Genomic DNA, 18855 nt, shown 5'->3' with positions numbered 1-18855 from the left:
TGTGGGTTTTCTTCCAAATAAGTTCACACCCTTCCTTTACTGAAAGGATAGAAAATGAAATCCCTTCCTTTCAGGGGTATTGTCTCAGCCTCATTCCTTGGCTGCGACCATGGTCTGCTGTTTCTGACAACTTTATTGCCTGCCGTGCCAATACAATGGCATGCTTCTTACTTTTCATTTCTTTAAATCTCTTTTTTTCAGCCCCCCCCCCATCCAGGCCATACCTTCCAAAAATTAATGCTGACTGTCTAGTGACTATTCTTACACACCTTTAGGATTTTGTTCTTGTATTTTGGAGACAGGGTTTCTCTGTGTAGCGCTGGCTGACCTAAAACTCTGTGGACCTCGAACTCACACATAGGCCTGCCTCTGCCTCCTGAGTGCTGGGATTAAAGGCATGTACCACCACTGCCTGGCGTGTTTATTCATTAAAAATGACTGAGTTAGCTGCCTGTAATCCCAACACTAGGGGAGGCAGAGGCAGGCAGATCATTTTGAGTTCGAGGCCAGCCTGGTTTACAATGTGAGACCGGGACAGCCAAGGCTACACAGAGAAACCTTGTCTTGAACACCATTCCCCGCCCCCCAGCCAAAAATCGAAACAAACAAAAAGACTGAGTTCCTGCTATGTGTGTTTCTGCTGTCTAGATGCTGGAAACACACAATGAAAATGCCAGGTAAGGCTCCTCTCACAGGACTTATTTTTCTTTCCTACACCAGAGGTTGCTAGGGTTTTTTTTGTTTTGTTTTTTTAATTATATGGAGGTTGATTAAATGAGCATGGGGAGAGCAGGAAAGGGGGAGAGGGGTACCACAGAGAGAGACGGAGGAAAAGAGTAAGAGAGAGAGAAGTAGGAGAGAAAGAGAAAGAAAGAGAGAGAGAGAGAGAGAGAGAGAGAGAGAGAGAGAGAGAGAAAGCGCGAGCAAGCGCGCGCCAGGTTGCTAACTTTTTAACAAAAGTTTGGCTTCAAGATAAAAGAAAAGGAAAAAAAATCAGGTCCTACATCTGGAACTGGGCCACTTTTTCCGGGTGCGGGAAGGGAGATTCTCCCAGCATACTGAAACCACACAAACCAAATCCACCTTCCTCTAAATGGGTTCCGACTGGAACCATTAAGAGCCAGCTTGTCATTTTTTCTTGGGTCTTTGCCAGACCCCAGCAAAACAATGCGGCTCTGTGGAATGTATTCAGTAACAGGCAAGACGAGGCAGGGAGGGCAAGGGCTAACTCTACTAGCAGGTCCAGCCACACAAGCCCACCACGCACTCATTGCTCAGGAAAACATCGCCCCCTGGTGGTTCCTCTTATAACCGAATGAAAAGCAAGGCTGTGCTAAGAGCTGCCAATCAACACAATCAAAACAGCAAAACACGGACAAAGTTTCCGATTAACTGTAACTGTGCTTCTGAACTTTTTTTTACCGGAGTTCCAAAGGCTTTTGGTTCATTTCCTCCCAGGAAGCACCTTTGTTCCTACAGAGAGCATGTCATTATGACAACAACTTAAAAACATTTTCCTTTAGAAACGTTCTCACATCTCCAGATCCCCTCAAAGAAATCTCATTTTCTAAAACCAAGAATCACTATGGGTTTTCACCTCACAGCGCCTTTAAAAGCAAAAGCAAAATGTTGCGTGTATCTTGCTTTTTATAATTTGAACCAGGACTCAGCGATTATGTTGCCTGGGAGTTGTTTGGGGTATCTTGTCTCCACAACACATCACTTTCAATTGCCTAAAGGCAGGGCTCTTATCTTCAGCTCCCACCCGCCCCGCCCCCCACCTCCACCCCACCCCCAACCGCACTCAAAGCAGTGAAGGGTGAGGAATGTGGAGTGGGGGCGGGGAGAGAAAGAGATAAACAGCTAAACTAAGGCATAAATGAGAAAGCGTGATTGGTGCGGCACGCCAAACTTCCTCGGGGAGCTAGGCACAATCCACTGATACGTGGAGGTTTTAAATGTCCATCCATCCTAGTCATTCTGGTATCTTACAGGATCTATTGTTGGAAAAGTTCTGTAGGACCAGGAAAATGGAAACTTCCTTAATAATAATGCTAGCTTCCGTCAATTGTAAACCACAATTGTGCAAGAAATAAGTGCTAGGAGCGGAAGCTCGCCCCACCTATAATCTCTGAAACCCTGGGAGATTATATATAAATACTCACCAGTGAACATATATATTCATTTCACAGATGAGGAAATGGAAGCTATGCGGTCATCCTGGTGTTGGGTAATTGTTTTGATTCTCCAGAGATAAATGTCCTGACCTTTGAGGGGCAGTGAGAGATATTCAGTCAACAAGTATATACTGAGTGCCCACTATGCTCCAGGTAGCCTACTTAAGTAGTGACGGGGTGAAAAAGATAAACAGAGCACGGTCTTGTATTCCAGGAAGGGGCTCCCCGAAGAGTGAAGTAAACAAAACGATTCCAGAACAGTCTGGTGCCGGCTGTGCGAGTCTGAACAGGGGACGCCGGAAGCCTAGAGAGCGATAGCGGGCGAGGGGGAAGGCTGGGACGGTTTCGCTGGACTCAGGCACCCGCAGCGGGGTTGCAAGCCGTGTCCTGCAAAAGCGGGGCTCGGTGGTGGGCTGTCCCGCGTGTCTGTCATCTTTCAGCGCGGGAAGGAGCGAGTCTCGGGGCGGGGGTGCTGCCAAAGAGGGTGGGTTTAGGTGCACATCCGTCGCGAAAAAGCAAGCAAACAAAAGTAGCACTCTCCAGCCGCCCCCCCCCCCCCCCCGCAAGTAAAAGGCTTGGCCCCCGCCCCGAGACCCCTCTCCAAGCCCACGCGCACCGGCCTGCCCTGACGCCGAGGCCGGGGGGGGGGCGGTTAGAGAGGGCAATCAGGACCTTCCTCCCCTTGTCCTCAAGGCCTCGTGACCCCAGTGACCCCCATCCCCACCCCAAGCCCAGCAGATCCCTGGGGTCTACCGCTCCGCCCCGCGCCCCTCCTCCCGCGAGGGGCACTCAGTCCCTAGCCTTGTCCCTCTAGGCTGCGGCGGGCTGCGCACGTCCAGGGAGGGCGGAGGGAGGAGGGGAGGGGGAGGGAGGGAAGGGGAGGAGGGAGGAAGGCGAGAGAAAGCGCGCTGCGTGCGGCCCCGCTGCCCAGAGCCTGCCAGCAGCGCGCCCTCGGCGGCTCCGGTCCCAACCGCGCCCGCCGCTTCGCCTCCTCCGCCTCGGCCGCGTCCAGACTCCGGGGCTCGCCCGGCCTCTCCGAGGTCCTCCGCCCGCCCCGGCTCCTCGCCACGCCGCCGGGCTCCAGCCCCGCAGCCCGCCCGGGGGAAGGTAGCAGCGGGCGAGCGCGCCCTCGCCCCCAGCCCTGCGTCCCAGCTCCGCGCGGCGACTAAGGACCGGGAAGATGAACGGCGGCGGCAAAGCCGAGAAGGAGAACACCCCGAGTGAGGCCAACCTTCAGGAGGAGGAGGTACTGAGGGGGGGTCCGGCAGCTTGGGGGACGCGGGGCGCACGGGAGTGGGATGGGGGTGCCACGGGACGCGGCGTCCGGAGGGCGCGGGGCTGGGTCCACGCGCGTCCGCGTGCCTCGCGCTATTGCATAACTTTTCAGGACTTTCCCCAGACTTTTGTAAGTAAGAATGCTCAGCTTTGTCTACCCGGGATGTTAAAAGCGGAATCGAGAGCTGACTCCCGGGTGACCTCAGATGATTGGGACCAGGGAGGGTCAGGACTTGGGGTTCTGCGTCCGCAGCTGGAAATTGGTGGGAGGGAGGGAGGCATGGTGAAGGAAGAAACTCTGGGAAAGTTTTCGGTATGAGATACTTCCGACCCCAGCTCCCCTCCCACCCTTTTGGTGTTAAAAGTTCTGGGTGAAATATCTTTTTAGCTGAGACAGTTTGGATTAATAGATAACCCATCAGACGCATTCTTCTCTGGTGAGTCGAAGACTCCCGCCGAACCTGGGAGATGTCGAATTTGGGGGGTTGAGGTGTAGAATAACAGGGCCCAGAAGCTTTGAGTTCACCAAAACAAAAGCACATACACGGAGGGTATTTTTATGGGGGGGAATTACAATTTTTGTGTGGCCCACTCGGAATGATGATTAAAAACGATTCGCGGCTGTGGTGCGTTTTTTACTGGAAACCCGGTAGTAGTGTCTGTGGATGAGAGTGTACGTGGGGCTCATGAATTTTGTCGGTTTTGTGTTGTCCTGTCTTGACCTCACACACCTGCAAGTGGGTTATCTGGAGTCCCGAGAAATTGTGTTGATCCTTTTAAGGTCTACCAGAGTTGAATAGGCAGAAGCAGAAACTGCCCATCCCAACGATAAGGTAAAAAGTGTTCTTACAGGTAAACTACGTCCTGATAATAGGCGAACCCAACCCAAAGGGACTCCAAAGCTCTTAGGATGGTGAGAACATTGAGACACTGTGCAAACTAAAATACCGAGAGTGAAACCTACTCCCTCCGCCCATCTCTGACCTGTGAAACTGTCCACTGGTAAAATAGGAACTGTTTAAATGGGGAAGACAGAGGAGACCTAAATGTATGCAAAACAATGCAGATTAAGGTTTTACTCACCACAGATGTTGGGTGTCGCACCCTAAGAGAATTAAAGAAAGCTGAGAAAAAAAATCGCCTCCCCACTTGAAGAAATTACCTCGTTTATCAGCAAGTACTGCGTTGGAAAACTTTGTTTTACCGCCTGGAGCCAGCTGCAAGTTCCGGCAGTGGTTTTTTTTTTTTTTTTTTTCTTTTTTTTCCATTTTATTTCCTGACCAGTTAAACTTACTTAAAAACATGATGCCCCTTTGCTTTTTTAGAAATTGCCGGCATCTAGAATGTTTTAATTAATCACCAGTACCCTTTAGCCCTGCTAAAAGATGGATCTTGTGAAACCATCTTTTTCCCTTCATCTGGTTCAGAAAAAGTTATAAGTGGGGAAGAGCTCATAACAAAAAGTTTTGTCCTTTTAAAGTGATTTTGGAAGATAACAGAACCCCATGGGGGTTTTTTTTTCTTTTTTAAGGTGTTGGCAGATAACAATAGATTTGTCTCCAAGTCCTATACCCACTTGACTTAAAATGATGGCAAGTCAGATTTTTCTCTTGATCTGTCTTGGCTGAATGCTTCCAGCACTGAGACTCCCCCCTCCTGATGTGCTCGTCTGCTGGAGCGCCCTTGTTGGACCCTGCTGGTGCAGTCATCTGCTGTAACTGCCCTGTTGCACTGCTAGTGTGTTCTTTGTCAGGTAGAAATAGGACATGTGATTCTAGGACGCCTTAAATCTTTTTTTTTTTTTTTTTTTTTTTTTTAGTGAAATATTTGTTACTTGAGAAATAAAGCTAGTAGGAAGATTTCTGGGCTTAGGTTGTGCACTAGTGGGAGTGAGTTTTAGTTACTTGAAGTTTTTTTTTAGTACTAGGAAGTGGACCCAAGTCCTCAGGTTTGCCAGGCAAGTATTGTATCGCTAGATACTTGATACATTTTGTTTGGAAGTAGGGTTTCCCAGGTCCAGAGTCAGACTTTGAACTTGTCTTCCTGCCTAAGAGCCCTGGGATTAAAAGCATTTGTCATCACACCTGGGTAGCTAATTTAATAGAAATACAGGGAAAGAAAATTAATGTGAGTGATGCAGGTAATTTTATCATAATTCCCTGTTCTCTGTGTATACTTGGAAAACCTCCTGGGCCTCCCTCCCCCTAATATAACCCTGAAAGCCACAAGTAAAATAAATAGAGTATTTGGTGAGTCCTATTAATGTGCTTGCCGTTAAACAAAACCACAACACTGGACACATTCCCTGCCTACCCTGTGGATTAGCAGTTTGTTCCTACACATTGAAGAGCCTTGAAGTGGACTCTAGTAAGCAGAACACACACACCCCCATACGCACACACACCCTCATACACACACATACATACACACCCAAGTATACATACATGAAGGCTAGAGAAGGAAAATAGCTGGTAGCCACTGAACTGAGCTGGAAAATTGAGTCCAGCCATCACTAAGAGAAAACAGTTTATCTCAGATCACCATGGGGTTTAGAGTTTCTCCTACATTGACAAATTCAAGGCTTTCTTTTTCCCTTCTGCTTTTGAAACCAGCTCCTCTTATCATCCAGTCTGTTTTAACCCTGAGCCTCTCTCTAGTGGCTTATTTTGCAATGATGACACTGTTATGCTTATGTGGATACAGTTGTGTAGAAAGTAAAGTCCAGGATGTAGGGACTGTTTACATCATTCTGTGACTGAGAAGTTTTTGAGAATCTGTGTAGCTTTGTATAGCACGTAAAACAGAGGGGAGTAATTATATGACTTTTGCAGCTGTGTAAGAGGTTAACACATCTGCCGTTCTAGTGCGTTGCTTACCTGTGCTCTTTGCAAGTTTTTCTGCAAAGACAACCAGTTGCCAGTCTTAACTGGGCCCTGCGATTTGGAAGGGGTTTGTGTCTATGGGCAGAGTACTGGATTATTCCTTACATCATTTTTACAATGAAAGTAATAAAGTCATTCTGGCAGGAGGAGTGGACGTTGAAAAACCAGCCTTAGCTGCATAGCTCTGCTGTCAAAAACGGAAGTTCTTAGCTGAGTGTATTCATGAGTCCTTCATTTTGTAAGGCAGAGCCAGGTGGATTTCTGTGAGTCTGAGGCCAGCCTGGTCTACATAGCAGGTTCCAGCCCAGTTAGGGCTATGTAGTGAGACATTGTCTCAACAGTTTTTTTTATAATGTATCTCCAATTGTATCATCAGGTTTTATTAAAGTTAATAAATATGTAACTAATTAACTTATAATTTGTCATAATTAACCATCATTAGTAAATTTTTGTTTGTTTGTTTGGTTTTTGTTTTTTCAAGACAGGTTTCTCTGTAACAGCCCTGGATATCCGGGCTTCACTTTGTGGACTGGGCTGGCCTTGAACTCACAGAAATCCACCAGCCTCTGCCTCCCAAGTGCTGTGATTAAAGGCGTTCGCTACCTTGCCCAGCCCGGTAAATTTTAATGTATTCAAACATAATAGACTCTCTTTATTTATTTATTTATTTATTTATTTTTTCGAGATAGGGTCTCTCTGTGTAGCTTTGGCTGTCCTGGACTTACTTGCTTTGTAGACCAGGCTGGCCTCGAACTCACAGTGATCCGCCTGCCTCTGCCTCCCGAGTGCTGGGATTAAAGGCATGCGCCACCACACCCGGCCGACCCTCTGTCTTTTTTGTTTGTTTGTTTGTTTGTTTTTTGAGACAGGGTTTCTCTGTGTAGCCTTGGCTGTCCTAGACTTGCTTTGTAGACCAGGCTGGCCTCGAACTCACAACGATCCACCTGCCTCTGCCTCCCGAGTGCTGGGATTAAAGGTGTAGGCTTCCTGTCTTACAGAACCTATTGTTGAGTAAATTGTTTTTTGGAAGTGTGATAAACATGTCATCATTATGTATTTTTATCTCATCATGTCATTGGGTGTTCCTTAGGTGGATCGGCTTATGTTAGAGCAGTTTCAAGTACATCTCGGTTCTAGGAAAACAGTCTAAAAACTAATGAAATCAGAGAAGTAAGAATTGGCAGTGTGGCCTTGATTGACACGTTTGGCAGAAATTACATAAAGTCAGATCTTAAGCGAGTCATCCAATTTTTACCTCAGGCCTTTCAGAGTGCTCAATACTCTGCCAAAGCACCGCATTGGGCTGTCAGTGTTTTTGTTGTTGTTGTTTGTTTGTTTTAAAAACAGTTGGCTTAGGGAAAAGGCCTTGTCAATGATTTGGTAACCTCAGGCCCTGGTTGAACATTGAGATTACTTGACATGGCTTCTGGAAGGATCAGGGTGGTTGTGGACAGTTTAGCCTATCGTTGCAAATCAAATCTAATCCAGCAGACATGTTTCAGTCATAGACTAGGACCTGGTGACAGCTTTGCATAGAAATGTGACCTCACGGTAGAATGGTGCCCAAGAGCACCGCCAATATAGCGTGCACTTCAGGTTACGTTCGCCAGAAGTGGTTTTCCAGTTTCTGTGATCAGCTGGAAGGCTCTTGCAGTGCTCTGTTTGCAGTGCTCCGGCTCCATCCTTTGGTTGAGACAGAGGCTTCTTTGGGGACATTTTCTCACAGTGTTTGTAGAGGATCCTGTTTTCTGCTAATCTAGTGTTAGTGCTGGGGCAGTAAGCTGGGAACGTGGCAACAGTGGTAGAGATTAGGGCCGAGGTTCTGAGAGGTTTTGGCAAGAGGCATCAAAACATGTTCTGGCCCTTTGATTTAGTTACCTATATTGTTAAGAATTTACTCTAAGGAAGTAGGGTGTACTAAAGACCTCTCTCCAGGAGTGATTATTGCAGTCATGATGGTGAAAGTTCACAGAAAGTGTTCAACAAGGGGGAATTTGCTAAGTAAATCATTATATAATTCCATAGAGAATATTAAGTAACCCTTAAAGGGTATGTGCTTTATGATGTCTCTCTCTCTCTCTCTATATATATATATATATATTACATACTGTGTGTACGTACACACACACACACACACACACACACACACACACACACACACACACACACACACACACCCAATTGATGGGTCTGGAAGCTAAGGTTCTGAGGAAAAAGTTCTGGCAGAGCACTGCTTCCTGGAAAATTTTAGGGAAGAGCTGAGCTCCAGACATCCGGAGGACTATGTTTTTATTGAGGAGACAGGAGTTGCAACGTTTTAATGTTTTGTTTTTTTTAAAGATTATAATTAATTTCCTAATTTGCCTCATTCCTTCTCTCCAAAAAGTTCTTTAAAGGTGTGTGTGTGTGTGGGGGGGGGAAAGGTGTGTGTAAGTAAAATGTATGTAATCAATGGATTGCGCACAGATCATCATGAATGGCTTTCTCTCGCATTTCCAAAGATACCATGCGAACAAGTGGTGCTGTGTCTTTTGGCTCTGAAGATTTTGTTAGATTCCTTTGTGATCCAAAGTAGGCGTTACACAGTCAGGCTGGTGAGATGTGGCGTGGGCAGGAGTCGCTTGTCGCACTCTCCCATGTACCACAGATCATTTTAGTGATCTTCAGTTGCCCTCCACGTTCCAATAGCTTTCTCAGTCCAGCGTGATGCCATACCGCCAAGGTCTTGAGATACCCTGAATCCGTAAGCGCAGCTCTGCTTCCCACAGAACGAACGTCCACACGGGACACACTCGGGGTTGTCCTAATCTGCCCCTCTACCCAGCTCGGACTTCTTCCTCTCCTCTGGCCAAGCTGTAGCCTCTTGGTTTTATGTCCGCCACCCATTTCCATGGAGGTGTCCTTTCCAAAGGAAGGAAGTTCTTTGTCGTCTCTTAGGGCATCATCGCCTCTGTCATAACACTTCTGCGAAAGAGATGCAGGCCGTCTGACGGTATCCCTGATGGCCACACGTCCCCACAACAGTCCCATTACCACACACACACACACGCACACAAACAAATAGTAGAGAATTTTTGGAAACCTACGGCGGCTGCCTGCTTAATACGGAGAGCCCGTTGCCTGCTGGAGATCTCCAGAGGCTGTGAACCCATGGACTGGGCAGTGATCTTTCTCACCTGCAGTAGTACCTGATGGTACAGGTGAGTTCATCAGATGGGCTAGTTCAATCTATAGAACTACTGGGGTGTCCCCATTAGAGTTTGGGTTCTCCTGTGGAACTCCTTCTTCTGGTCTTGGGCTTCCGGAAGCCCTAGCTAGGCGGAAGAGCAGGGAGCGCTCCCCCAAATCCCCAAACAATCCTGCTCTGTGTGACAGCCACTTTGGACTGTTTGTGTTCAGTTTCATTTGGCACCTTAGTGTCTGCCTGGAGGCAGTGGAAAGGGAGTGCAAATGTTCCTCCTGAGCAGGGCTGGCTTTGGTCAGAGAAAAAACTTAGGAAGGAATGAGGAGAATGAACCTTAATAGCTGGAGCAAGAGTGGCTGCTTAGTTCCCCGGCCTGGGGCCTTTAAATTGATGTTCTTTTGATAAGACCCTGCCCTTGCCAAACTCTGATGGAGATGAGCGCCTTTGAGGATAGGTTGGATATAACTTGCTATCTTTAATGTGCACCAGGAAATTATTTTAAGCTCTGTGTGTGTGTGTGTGTGTGTGTGTGTGTGTGTGTGTGTGTGTGTGTTGGAGGAGGCGAGGATTGCTTGAATCCAGAACTTGACCCTGCCTGAAGGATATGTGCTTGGATTTATTCTCATAAATAATGAATTTATTCTCTCCCCACCCCCATATGTTGGTAAACTAGAATAAAGAAAATCAATGGTCTAAAACCAGACCTATTTTGTGTAGTATGCTTCTTGTAACAACTGAAATAATTACAAACAAAATAACAATGGTAATTTTTCTTTTTTTTTTTCAAGACAGGGCTTCTCTGTGTAATAGCCCTGGATGCCCTGGATCTCTCTTTATAGACCAGGCTGGCCTTGAACTCACAGAGATCTGCCTGCCTCTGCCTCCTGAGGGATGGGATTAAAGGCATTGTGCCCAGTTTATGAATTTTTTTTCTCATAAAGTTGCCCCGTTTACAGAACAGAGAGCTACCAGAATCATTTAGCCTATGAACATTTCAGAAATATTTTTATCCATTCACTAAAGAAAGAGTGCACGGATAGGCTAATATTTATGTAGAGAATCAGAGTCTCTCATGGTGGTGGCCTTGGCTGCTTTGTAACTTGCTGTGCTGAACAGCCTGGCTTTGAACTCCCAGTGTCTCTGCCTCCTGAGTGCTGAGATTAAAGCATAAACCATTATGTGTAGCCAAATGCTGATTAAGTTTTTCTGTGCTCTGTGTTACAGGTTAAACACTGGGCCACCCCTAACCATTTTTTTTAAAAATATTTATTTATTTATTACGTTTACAGTGTTTTGCCTGCATGTACACCTGCATTATAGATGGCTGAGAGCCACCATGTGGTTGCTGGGAATTGAGCTCAGGACCTCTGGAAGAGCAGCCAGTGCTCTTAACCTCTGAGCCATCTCTCCAGCACTCCCCTAACCATTTTTAATCCTCACAAACTAATGTAGGCTTTTTGTTTGTTTGCTTGCTTGTTTTTCCTTCATGGTTGTGTGTGTGTGTTTGAGACAGTCTTACTATTTCTATTTAATCCAGGCTGTCTTGGCACCTCTCCTGTGTCAGCCTCTTGAGTGCTGGGATGACGGGTGTATCCCACTATGTTAAACTAATGCAGGTTATGGGTAGGCAATGAGGCAGTGTGCCGTTCGGCTAGTTGACTAAGGCTGTCGGGTGTAGACCCTAGAGGGATGCTAGCATCCTAAGAGACATTTCCTCCCCTTCGGTTTTTGTTTGTTTGTTTTGGTACCCCAACCGACCCCAGACAGGGTTTCTCTGTGTAGCTTTGGTACTCTCTGTAGACTAACTAGGCTGGCCTCTGAACTCAGAGATCTGCCTGCCTCTCCCTCCAGAGTCCTGGGATTAAAGGCCTGTGCCTCCACTCCTGGCCCAGTTACTCCATTTAATGGAGGGATGGCCGTGCATGAATTAACAGGTTTAATAAGGCACTGTGATGAAGGTTGAGATGGCTTGATCTGGGAGCAGGCCTACTCTTGAGAGGGCGGGGCAGCTGAGTCAAAGGGCCTGAAGAAGACTCAGCAGTTCAGCTGAATCAGAAGGCTTTGGTCCACAAGGAGGATTGAGATTGTCGGCGACGAAGACAGGAGCCGTTTCTGTCAAGGCTCCTTCTGGGGAGCAGCAAGCAAAGCCAGAAAAGAGAAGGGGCTGTTTGCCAGGCATGGTGGTGCATGCCTTTCATCCCAGCACTCAGGAGGCGGAGGCAGGCAGATCGCTGTGAGTTCGAGGCCAGCCTGGTCTACAAAGTGAGTCCAGGACAGCCAAGGCTACACAGAGAAACCCTGTTTTGAAACCCCACCCCACCCCACCCCCCAAAAAAAGAAAAAAAGAAAAAGAAGGGGCTGTTTAGAGGAAACTAGAGCCAGGATCACTGGCCAGTGGGTGATGGCTGGGGTAGTTGCTTTCTAAGCTAGGAAGTGGGGCTTCTGTCCTCTGCTAGAGGCCAAGGGATGGATGTGCAGCACAAAACAGCAACAGAGCTCTCCCCTTCCCTCAAGAGTCCAGGTCTGAGGTGTGCCAGAGAGAGGAGGGATCGACCCCAAGACCAGATGCACGCATGGTGGTTTGCAGAAGTTCAAGCAAGACAGGGCAGTCAGGAGTGATGGTGCTGAGTGTCGGGTGCACAGGAGAGACCAGAGGGTGAAGTAGGATTTTTAAGAACAGTTTGCATGCAACTGGTCATTGAAAATGGGCCATAGCCAGGCGTGAGTTCAAGGCTAGCCTGGCTTACCAAAAAAAAAAAAAAAGTCCAGGACAGCCAAGACTACAGGAGAAGCCCTGTCTTGAGAAAAAGAAAATAAAGTGTGGGTCATGTGGTTGAGTGTGCAGAAAATGGAATTCCGATCTCTGGGAAACCTTGTGATGAAAAGCAAGGAAAGAGAAAAGGCTGCTGGAGAAAGGGGGAAAGTTGGAAGTTCTCAGGGGAAAAGGACTAATTTTAATACATAAAGATGTATTATCTAGAAACTGCCTGGTTATAATAGTATTTTCCATCTTTATCAGCTGGGGATGGGGAGGAGGAGTCAGAACTATCTAGGTATATATAGTATTTCTCATGGCTTTTTTTTGTTCTGTTTCTTGCTTTCATCAAAGTCTGAGGAATTTGGGTTTTTTTCCCCCCCTGTATATGTCATCAGTTCCCAGACTTCCAATTTTCTTTCGTTGAAGACCAGACTATCATAAAATCTAGAGAAGTTTGAAATTTACTTCTCTGAGGGTAGAAAACAGTCAAAGACCATGTGGTCTACAGATCCTATTTTCATTTACTGCGTCTCCTGCAGGTTTGCTGTCTTGTTCGATACCCAACTAAATTCACTGAAAAGCAGTCCTGGAAAGGAACTTAAAAAGAAAGTTAACAACACCGTAGCTGCATTTCTTGTAAGGTCTGACCTCCGACCTTCCAGCCATTATGATGCGTATTAATGAAGAGGAGAAAGAAGTGGCAGGAATCAATGCAGGTCACACCAGGAAGAGAGGCTGGGATTTGGACCTGTAATGCAGCATTGTTGCACCAATTTAAAAGGCAAAAGAAATGCTTAGGTGGCCTAGTTTAATCCTGTCAGCACTGGGGATTTTTGTAAAGGTATGAGAAATTTGAGCATCTCAGAATGGAGGTCCAACCCCCCCCCCCCACCCTTTTTAAAAAGTAATGTATTCAGATTACATCTCAATTGTTATCCCCTCACTTGTATCTTCTCGTCCCGTCCCCCCTCCACCCCACCCCCTTTCTCTTTCACCCTATTCCCCTCCCCTAGGTCTGTGACAGAAGTGGGGAGGAGGTCCAACTCTTAAACTCCATCTGCACCAAGTCCTTTTTCAGGAGTGAAAGTTAATGGTGAGGGTCCCGATTCCCCACACTAATGCCGGCCAGTGGCCAGGATGATCCCAAGAGAAACCCTACAGATGATTTTCTAGTTGACTCCCGCAGGATCTCAGTTTTGTGAAAATCCTTCTTTGCCACATCTAGGCTACACGCTTGAGGCGGCTGGGGGCAAGGAGACAATCTCAAAGTGCAATCTTATTACTGAAGTAGCAGATTCTCCTCTGGGTGCAGAGGGGAAGTGCTGCCGAGGTGTAATTGCCTTACCCAGCATGTGCGATGTGCCAGGCTTAGGATGTGTGAGTTTCCGATTAGGCATCTGTTTTTGAACGCAGTATTCCTCCAAGAGGCAGCATGTGATGGGGGAGGGCAGGGGAGGACCCCCCCCCCATTCTTTGCCCTTGGAATTTGGGTGATGAGGGGCTAGCCTAGGTTATCAGGTTAACCAGGATTCTTAACTGAGTCCTCTCCTCCCCATCCTGTGTTCAGTTTCTTCTTTCTTGAGGATCACTGAGTACTTTTCCACTAAAGAGCCGCAGAACTGCTAGAGCTGGTTGTGCTCATAGTGGTAGAATTTTTAATCTTAGTATAAAGAAGTGGAGATGGCTGGGCAGTGGTGGCGGACAGCAGCAGAGGCAGGAGGATCTCTGTGAGTTTTGAGGCCAGCCTGGTTCCAGGACAATCTACGCAGAGAAATCCTGTTTGGGAGGCAGGGGAGGGAGGGGGAGAGCTCTTGTGGTTTTTCCATCTAGTCTGTTGAACATTTATATAGCTAGTCCTCCCCTTTTATGGGGCTTGCTTGGCATGGTGGCACATGCCTTTAATCTCAGAACTCAGGAGACAGAGGCCAGCCTGGTCTACAAAGAGAGTTCCAGGATAGCCAAGGCTACACAGGGAAACCCTGTCTTGAAAATCAAAAAACAAACAAACAAACGGAAAAACCAAGCAACCAAAAAATACTGGGGCTCTTTTTGTTTGCTTGTTTTGTTTTGTTTTTAGAGACAGGGTTTTCTGTGTATCCTTGGCTGTCCTAGCCTTGCTCTGTAGACCTGGCTGGCCTTGAATTCACAGTCATCTGCCTGCCTCTGCCTCCCAAATGCTGGGATTCAAGCCTGAACAACGGTGCCCAGCTCAGTTTTTAAATTGTTTCTGTTTTTGAGGTAAATATTTCTGATTCCCGTGCCCCCACTTAATTACGTCAGAAACCAGAAGTATCATTTCATACCCTTTCCAGTCAGAAATTTTGTTTGCATGGTAGATGACTCCCTTGTGGGGGCAGGCAGCCCTTTTGAACACAAAAAGGAATTCTTCCTTTTGTCCAGTTAAACACAGCCATCCAGGAAACAGAAATGCAGGTGTGGCTGGAAGGAATTAACTGCACCATTGGAGGGTCAGGTGAACTTTGGTAGGCGTGGCTTTAACCCTGATTGGGTTAAATGTTTATAATCCACACAGAGCTGAGGTGGAGTGTGGCTGCACAGTTGTGAGCATTTGCCTTAGTTTTAGCCTCAAGCTCTGTTCCCTTCCTCCTTTTGCCTACAAAGAGTTATAAACTCAGGGTCAGTCTGCCTTTGGGTGGCTGGATGAGACTTTAAGCACCTGGGCTCCTCGGTGAATTAAGGCTGAGCCAGCTACCTCAGGCGGAACCACCTTATAAATCTGGGAGGGTTTTTTTTTTGTTTGTTTTTTTGTTTTGTTTTGTTTTTCCTTCTTGGTTCTCACTGTGAAGAACAGATAATATCACAGGACTTTAGAAATGTGCCTTGCCATATACTTTTCATAAAACTGAACACATCTGGCAACTGAGCAGGAGGAAAACTTCGCTGGCCTTCGGAACGTCCTCAGCCCTGACCTGGACCGGGTGGTTTGTTGTCCCCACCACCACCCATTGTCAGATAGCCTCACAACCACAGGTGTTCTGACAGAAGAAATCAGTTCTTGGCCAGCCTGTCACTCTCCTTTGGGTTTAGTTATGTCATTTTCTGTATTCTCTGGGACGGATGGCAAGTCGCTGGAGCTGCTTAGGGAAGCCGCCCTCCCTTTCCTTAACTAAAAGGGTGTGTGTGTGTGGGGGGGGGGGGAACTGCACAGCATTGCCTGCTGTGTGTTGGACAAACTGTGAGGCCCATCTTTCCACTTTCTGTTTCCCAACTGTGAACATCGAATGCCAAGACCTGCCTCTGGTGGGCCATTTGGAGAGAACACTGTCAAGCCTTCTCAGCGCAGACTCTGTAGACTTTGTTGTTGTTGTTAGATTATCCTAATACAGTGTGGAGAAATCAGAACAGCCCTGGACTTTGGAATTTTATTTTTGTAGTCCAGAAGGTTCCTTACGGATGGTTTGCCTACCTGCAGTTGTTTCCTTTTTGTTTCTTACTGAGCAAATGGTTGGCTCTGGCAGAGAATTGGGCGTGACTGTGTGGGTGTGAGCCGACTGCAGGAAATGACCCTCCGTAAACAAAAGGATTTATTTCAGGCCCATCCTGAGTCTTTGAGAGGGGGATACAGAAAACTCAGAGCTTGGACTCTGGCTTTTTGCTCTGAGAGAAGGAAGAGCCTGGAAAATCTGCCTGCTGACTTCGCTCTAGGGTGGTGGTCCCCAGCCTCCCTAATGCTGGGACCCTCTTACGAATCCAGTTCCTCCTGTTGTGGTGAGCTCCAAGCATAAAGCTGGTTCATGGCTGTTATGAATAATAATGTAAATGTCCGATCTGCAGCCCACAGCGTGAGAACCTGCCTGAGTCTAGCATCCAGCCAACCCAGGCAGCACCCACCATGAGAGCCAAAGAGATCTAAGAGTGGGGCCTGGCAGCCCGTTAGCAGGGCAAGGTTTCCTAACCCCACGGAGGGAGAAAAAGCACCAGTTGCCAGGTGTCCGGAGGTCTGTCCAGGGTGGCTTGTACGTCTTACTCTGGCTTCCAACTTTGCTCAAAAGCCAGTGACCATCAGAAGGCTGAGATGTCTGTCATCAAAGAAAGGGATTGTGCCTAGTGTGCTGGCCCAGGTGACAAAACCCTGGCCTATAAGGAGGCTGAGGCAGGGGGTTTGCTGGAGTGTGAGACCCAGTCCATGCATAAATCAAGTGAGTTTCTTTTCTTAATCTACACTGACTTTCCCACAGTGGGAGGTGTCTGTAGCAGATAAGTTTTTAAGCTTGCAGCATCAGTTTTTCTCAGTGAGTTTCACATACTGGACCCACAAGGAAGAACTGTTTCCCCATGCTTGAAGTGACCCCCTCTACTTCAAAGTGGCTAGTATATCAGAAACCATGCGGCCCTGGATTTATATTAACTAAGCTAAGTATTATGATTTACCAGGATATTTTTTTTCCCCAATCACAGATTCTTTTATTTTTGTCTTTCGAGACAGGAGTTTTTCTGTGTAGCCTTAGCTATCCTGGAACTCAGCTATGTAGACTAGGGTGGCCTTGAACTCAGATACCTGCCTGCCTCTGCCTCCCAGGTGCTGCTGGGACTAAAGACCTGCATTACAAATTCTTGCTGACTTGGCAGCAATGAACTTCCTAGCCATCTTTTCTTTCTTTCTTTTTTTTTTTTTTTCCTTCTTTCTTTTTCTTTTTGGTTTTTCAAGGCAGGATTTCTCTGTGTATCCTTGCCTGTTTTAGACTCACTTTGTAGACCAGGCTGGCCTCGAACTCACAGCAATCCTCCTGCCTCTGCCTCCCAAGTGCTGGGATTAAAGAAGGGTGCCACCACCACCTGGCTGGCTATGCTTTTCTTAGTTTTCAGCTGAAGAGGACAGACATCTTTTGTAAAGGATGTTTTAAGACTTTTTTGTTCTTTTTCAGTTGCTACATCCAGAAGGCCAGCTGATAATGTTTTGTGCATAGCCTGTGTGTGGGATGGAGGGATGTGGAGCACTTAATCCCTGGCATCAGTTAAGGACACCCTAAGTGCAGAGGTGAGATTAAAGCAGCCATTCAGTTCCCAGTTCAAAGGGTTTTATTTATATGCTAAAGGAACTGGGGAGCTGTGTATTTTAGTTGTGAACCTCGAGCTGTGCTGATAAGAGAACTCAAGCACTGGGAATTCAGTTTTTAGGGAAAAGTTGTTCTCACTGAAAAATTCAGTTGCTGAAATATTGATATATTTTCCTAGTTTTCTTATTGTCTATCTTTCCTTTTTCTTTTCTTGGGACAGGGTTTCCCTGTGTAACATCCCTGGCTGTTTTGTAGACCAGTCTGGCCTGGAACTCACAGGGGTCCGCCTGTCTCTGCCTCCCCAGTGCTGGAATTAAAGGCGTGCCCCTCCCCCAACTCTAAGCCTTAGTATACTTAAAAACAATTGTAAGGTAAAGTAATGAGGATGCATGAAGCCACCAAACCTGACCAGCCCGTGCATGAAACTAGCCAGACTGAGGGAGAGGCAGAGGGCAGAGGAAAGCGGTGTGAAAGCACACGTTTATGTGCATTTGCAGGATCAGCATCTTTGATGAGCTGTTCAGATTGACCCAGAGCTAGACGCCTTTGCTCAGGGTAGTTGACTTTTGGGGTGGATAAAGGGAGGAGTTTCCTTGTAAACAGAAACCCACCAGTAGGCTTGTTTGCCTGATAATAATTCTTCAGTTTACCAGGCCAAAGTCCTGTTTATGACAATGAGATCAGGTGCCCCTTTGGACCTAGTGGAAGTGTATTTTGACCTGCATCCCCTTGGAGGCAGTTAGATACCATATGCTTTTGGGGTGTGTGTGTGTGTGTGTGTGTGTGTGTGTGTGTTCTAATCAGTTATTAGCATGCCTTGAATTTTTGAAAGGAAGATGTCACAGTAGCAGTGGGATGCAGGCAGAGTCCAGAGCAGAAGAGTGCCCACACTCCCGTGAATCTGTGCATTGGAAAGTGTACATTCTTGCAGGGTGGTTCAGAAGAACCGTCACAAGCATTGCGTGCCCTCTCGGTTCCTTTGTGTTTTTATATGTTCAAGAATGTAGCTGAGTGTGTAGTTTTATTGGTTCTGCAGTGACTCCCTCACATCCACGGATCTGTTGGTAAACCCAGAATCAAAGTGAGAGAATGTCCTGATCAGGAATGTCTGTCCTTTCTCTCCATGTTTTTTAGCTGATCACAGGGAAGTGTCCTGCCATTTGATCATAGTGTACCCGCCCAGCTGACTCTGGATCTTTAAAAAACAAACCAAACAAACAAACAAACAAAACAACCCCAAACTCTTAAAAGGGAGGACAGAGTTGAAGTATATACAACTTTGGGCTGGGCATGCCATGAGCTTCTGATTTTGACAAACATGAAGTTAAGATTTGTTCTTCCTCTTCGGTTGACCACCGAGCTACACCCGAAGCTCCATCCAAAATGTTTTAACCGTTAACCGCCCCACCTGTTTGCTCCACAAAACCCTATAGGGTGCTGCCCTGGTTGGATTCAGTCACCTTGTCACAAGCTAGATTATCTGGCAAGAAGAACCTCAACAGAGAAAATGCCTCTGAAGGGGCTGGGCCACTGGGGACAGTGCCTCCCCTGAGCAGGTGGT

The 18855-nt window shown here is 47.0% G+C and overlaps 1 protein-coding gene across 5 annotated transcripts in view; it reads left to right on the top strand.

Moving 5' to 3' along the window:
- Positions 1–3104: 3104 nt before the first annotated feature.
- Rbpms (RNA binding protein, mRNA processing factor) overlaps positions 3105–18855 on the top strand; it is a 152881-nt gene continuing 137130 nt past the window's right edge. For 2 of the 5 annotated variants that reach the window (XR_007833245.1, XM_051169401.1), the window contains exon 1: positions 3236–3423. Coding sequence is in view for 4 of the 5 variants with exons in the window: in XM_051169401.1 (XP_051025358.1) it covers positions 3358–3423 (66 nt within the window). In the remaining variant the exon portion in view is untranslated. Of the gene's footprint in view, positions 3424–18855 lie in introns of all 5 variants that reach the window. The other 3 variants (XM_051169399.1, XM_051169400.1, XM_051169398.1) reach the window with 3 other exon arrangements.

This window comes from Acomys russatus, chromosome 27 (genome assembly GCF_903995435.1).
Source record: "Acomys russatus chromosome 27, mAcoRus1.1, whole genome shotgun sequence".
NCBI lineage: Eukaryota > Metazoa > Chordata > Mammalia > Rodentia > Muridae > Acomys > Acomys russatus.
Note: the sequence above shows the minus strand (reverse complement) of the source record. Positions and strands in the feature narration are given on the sequence as shown.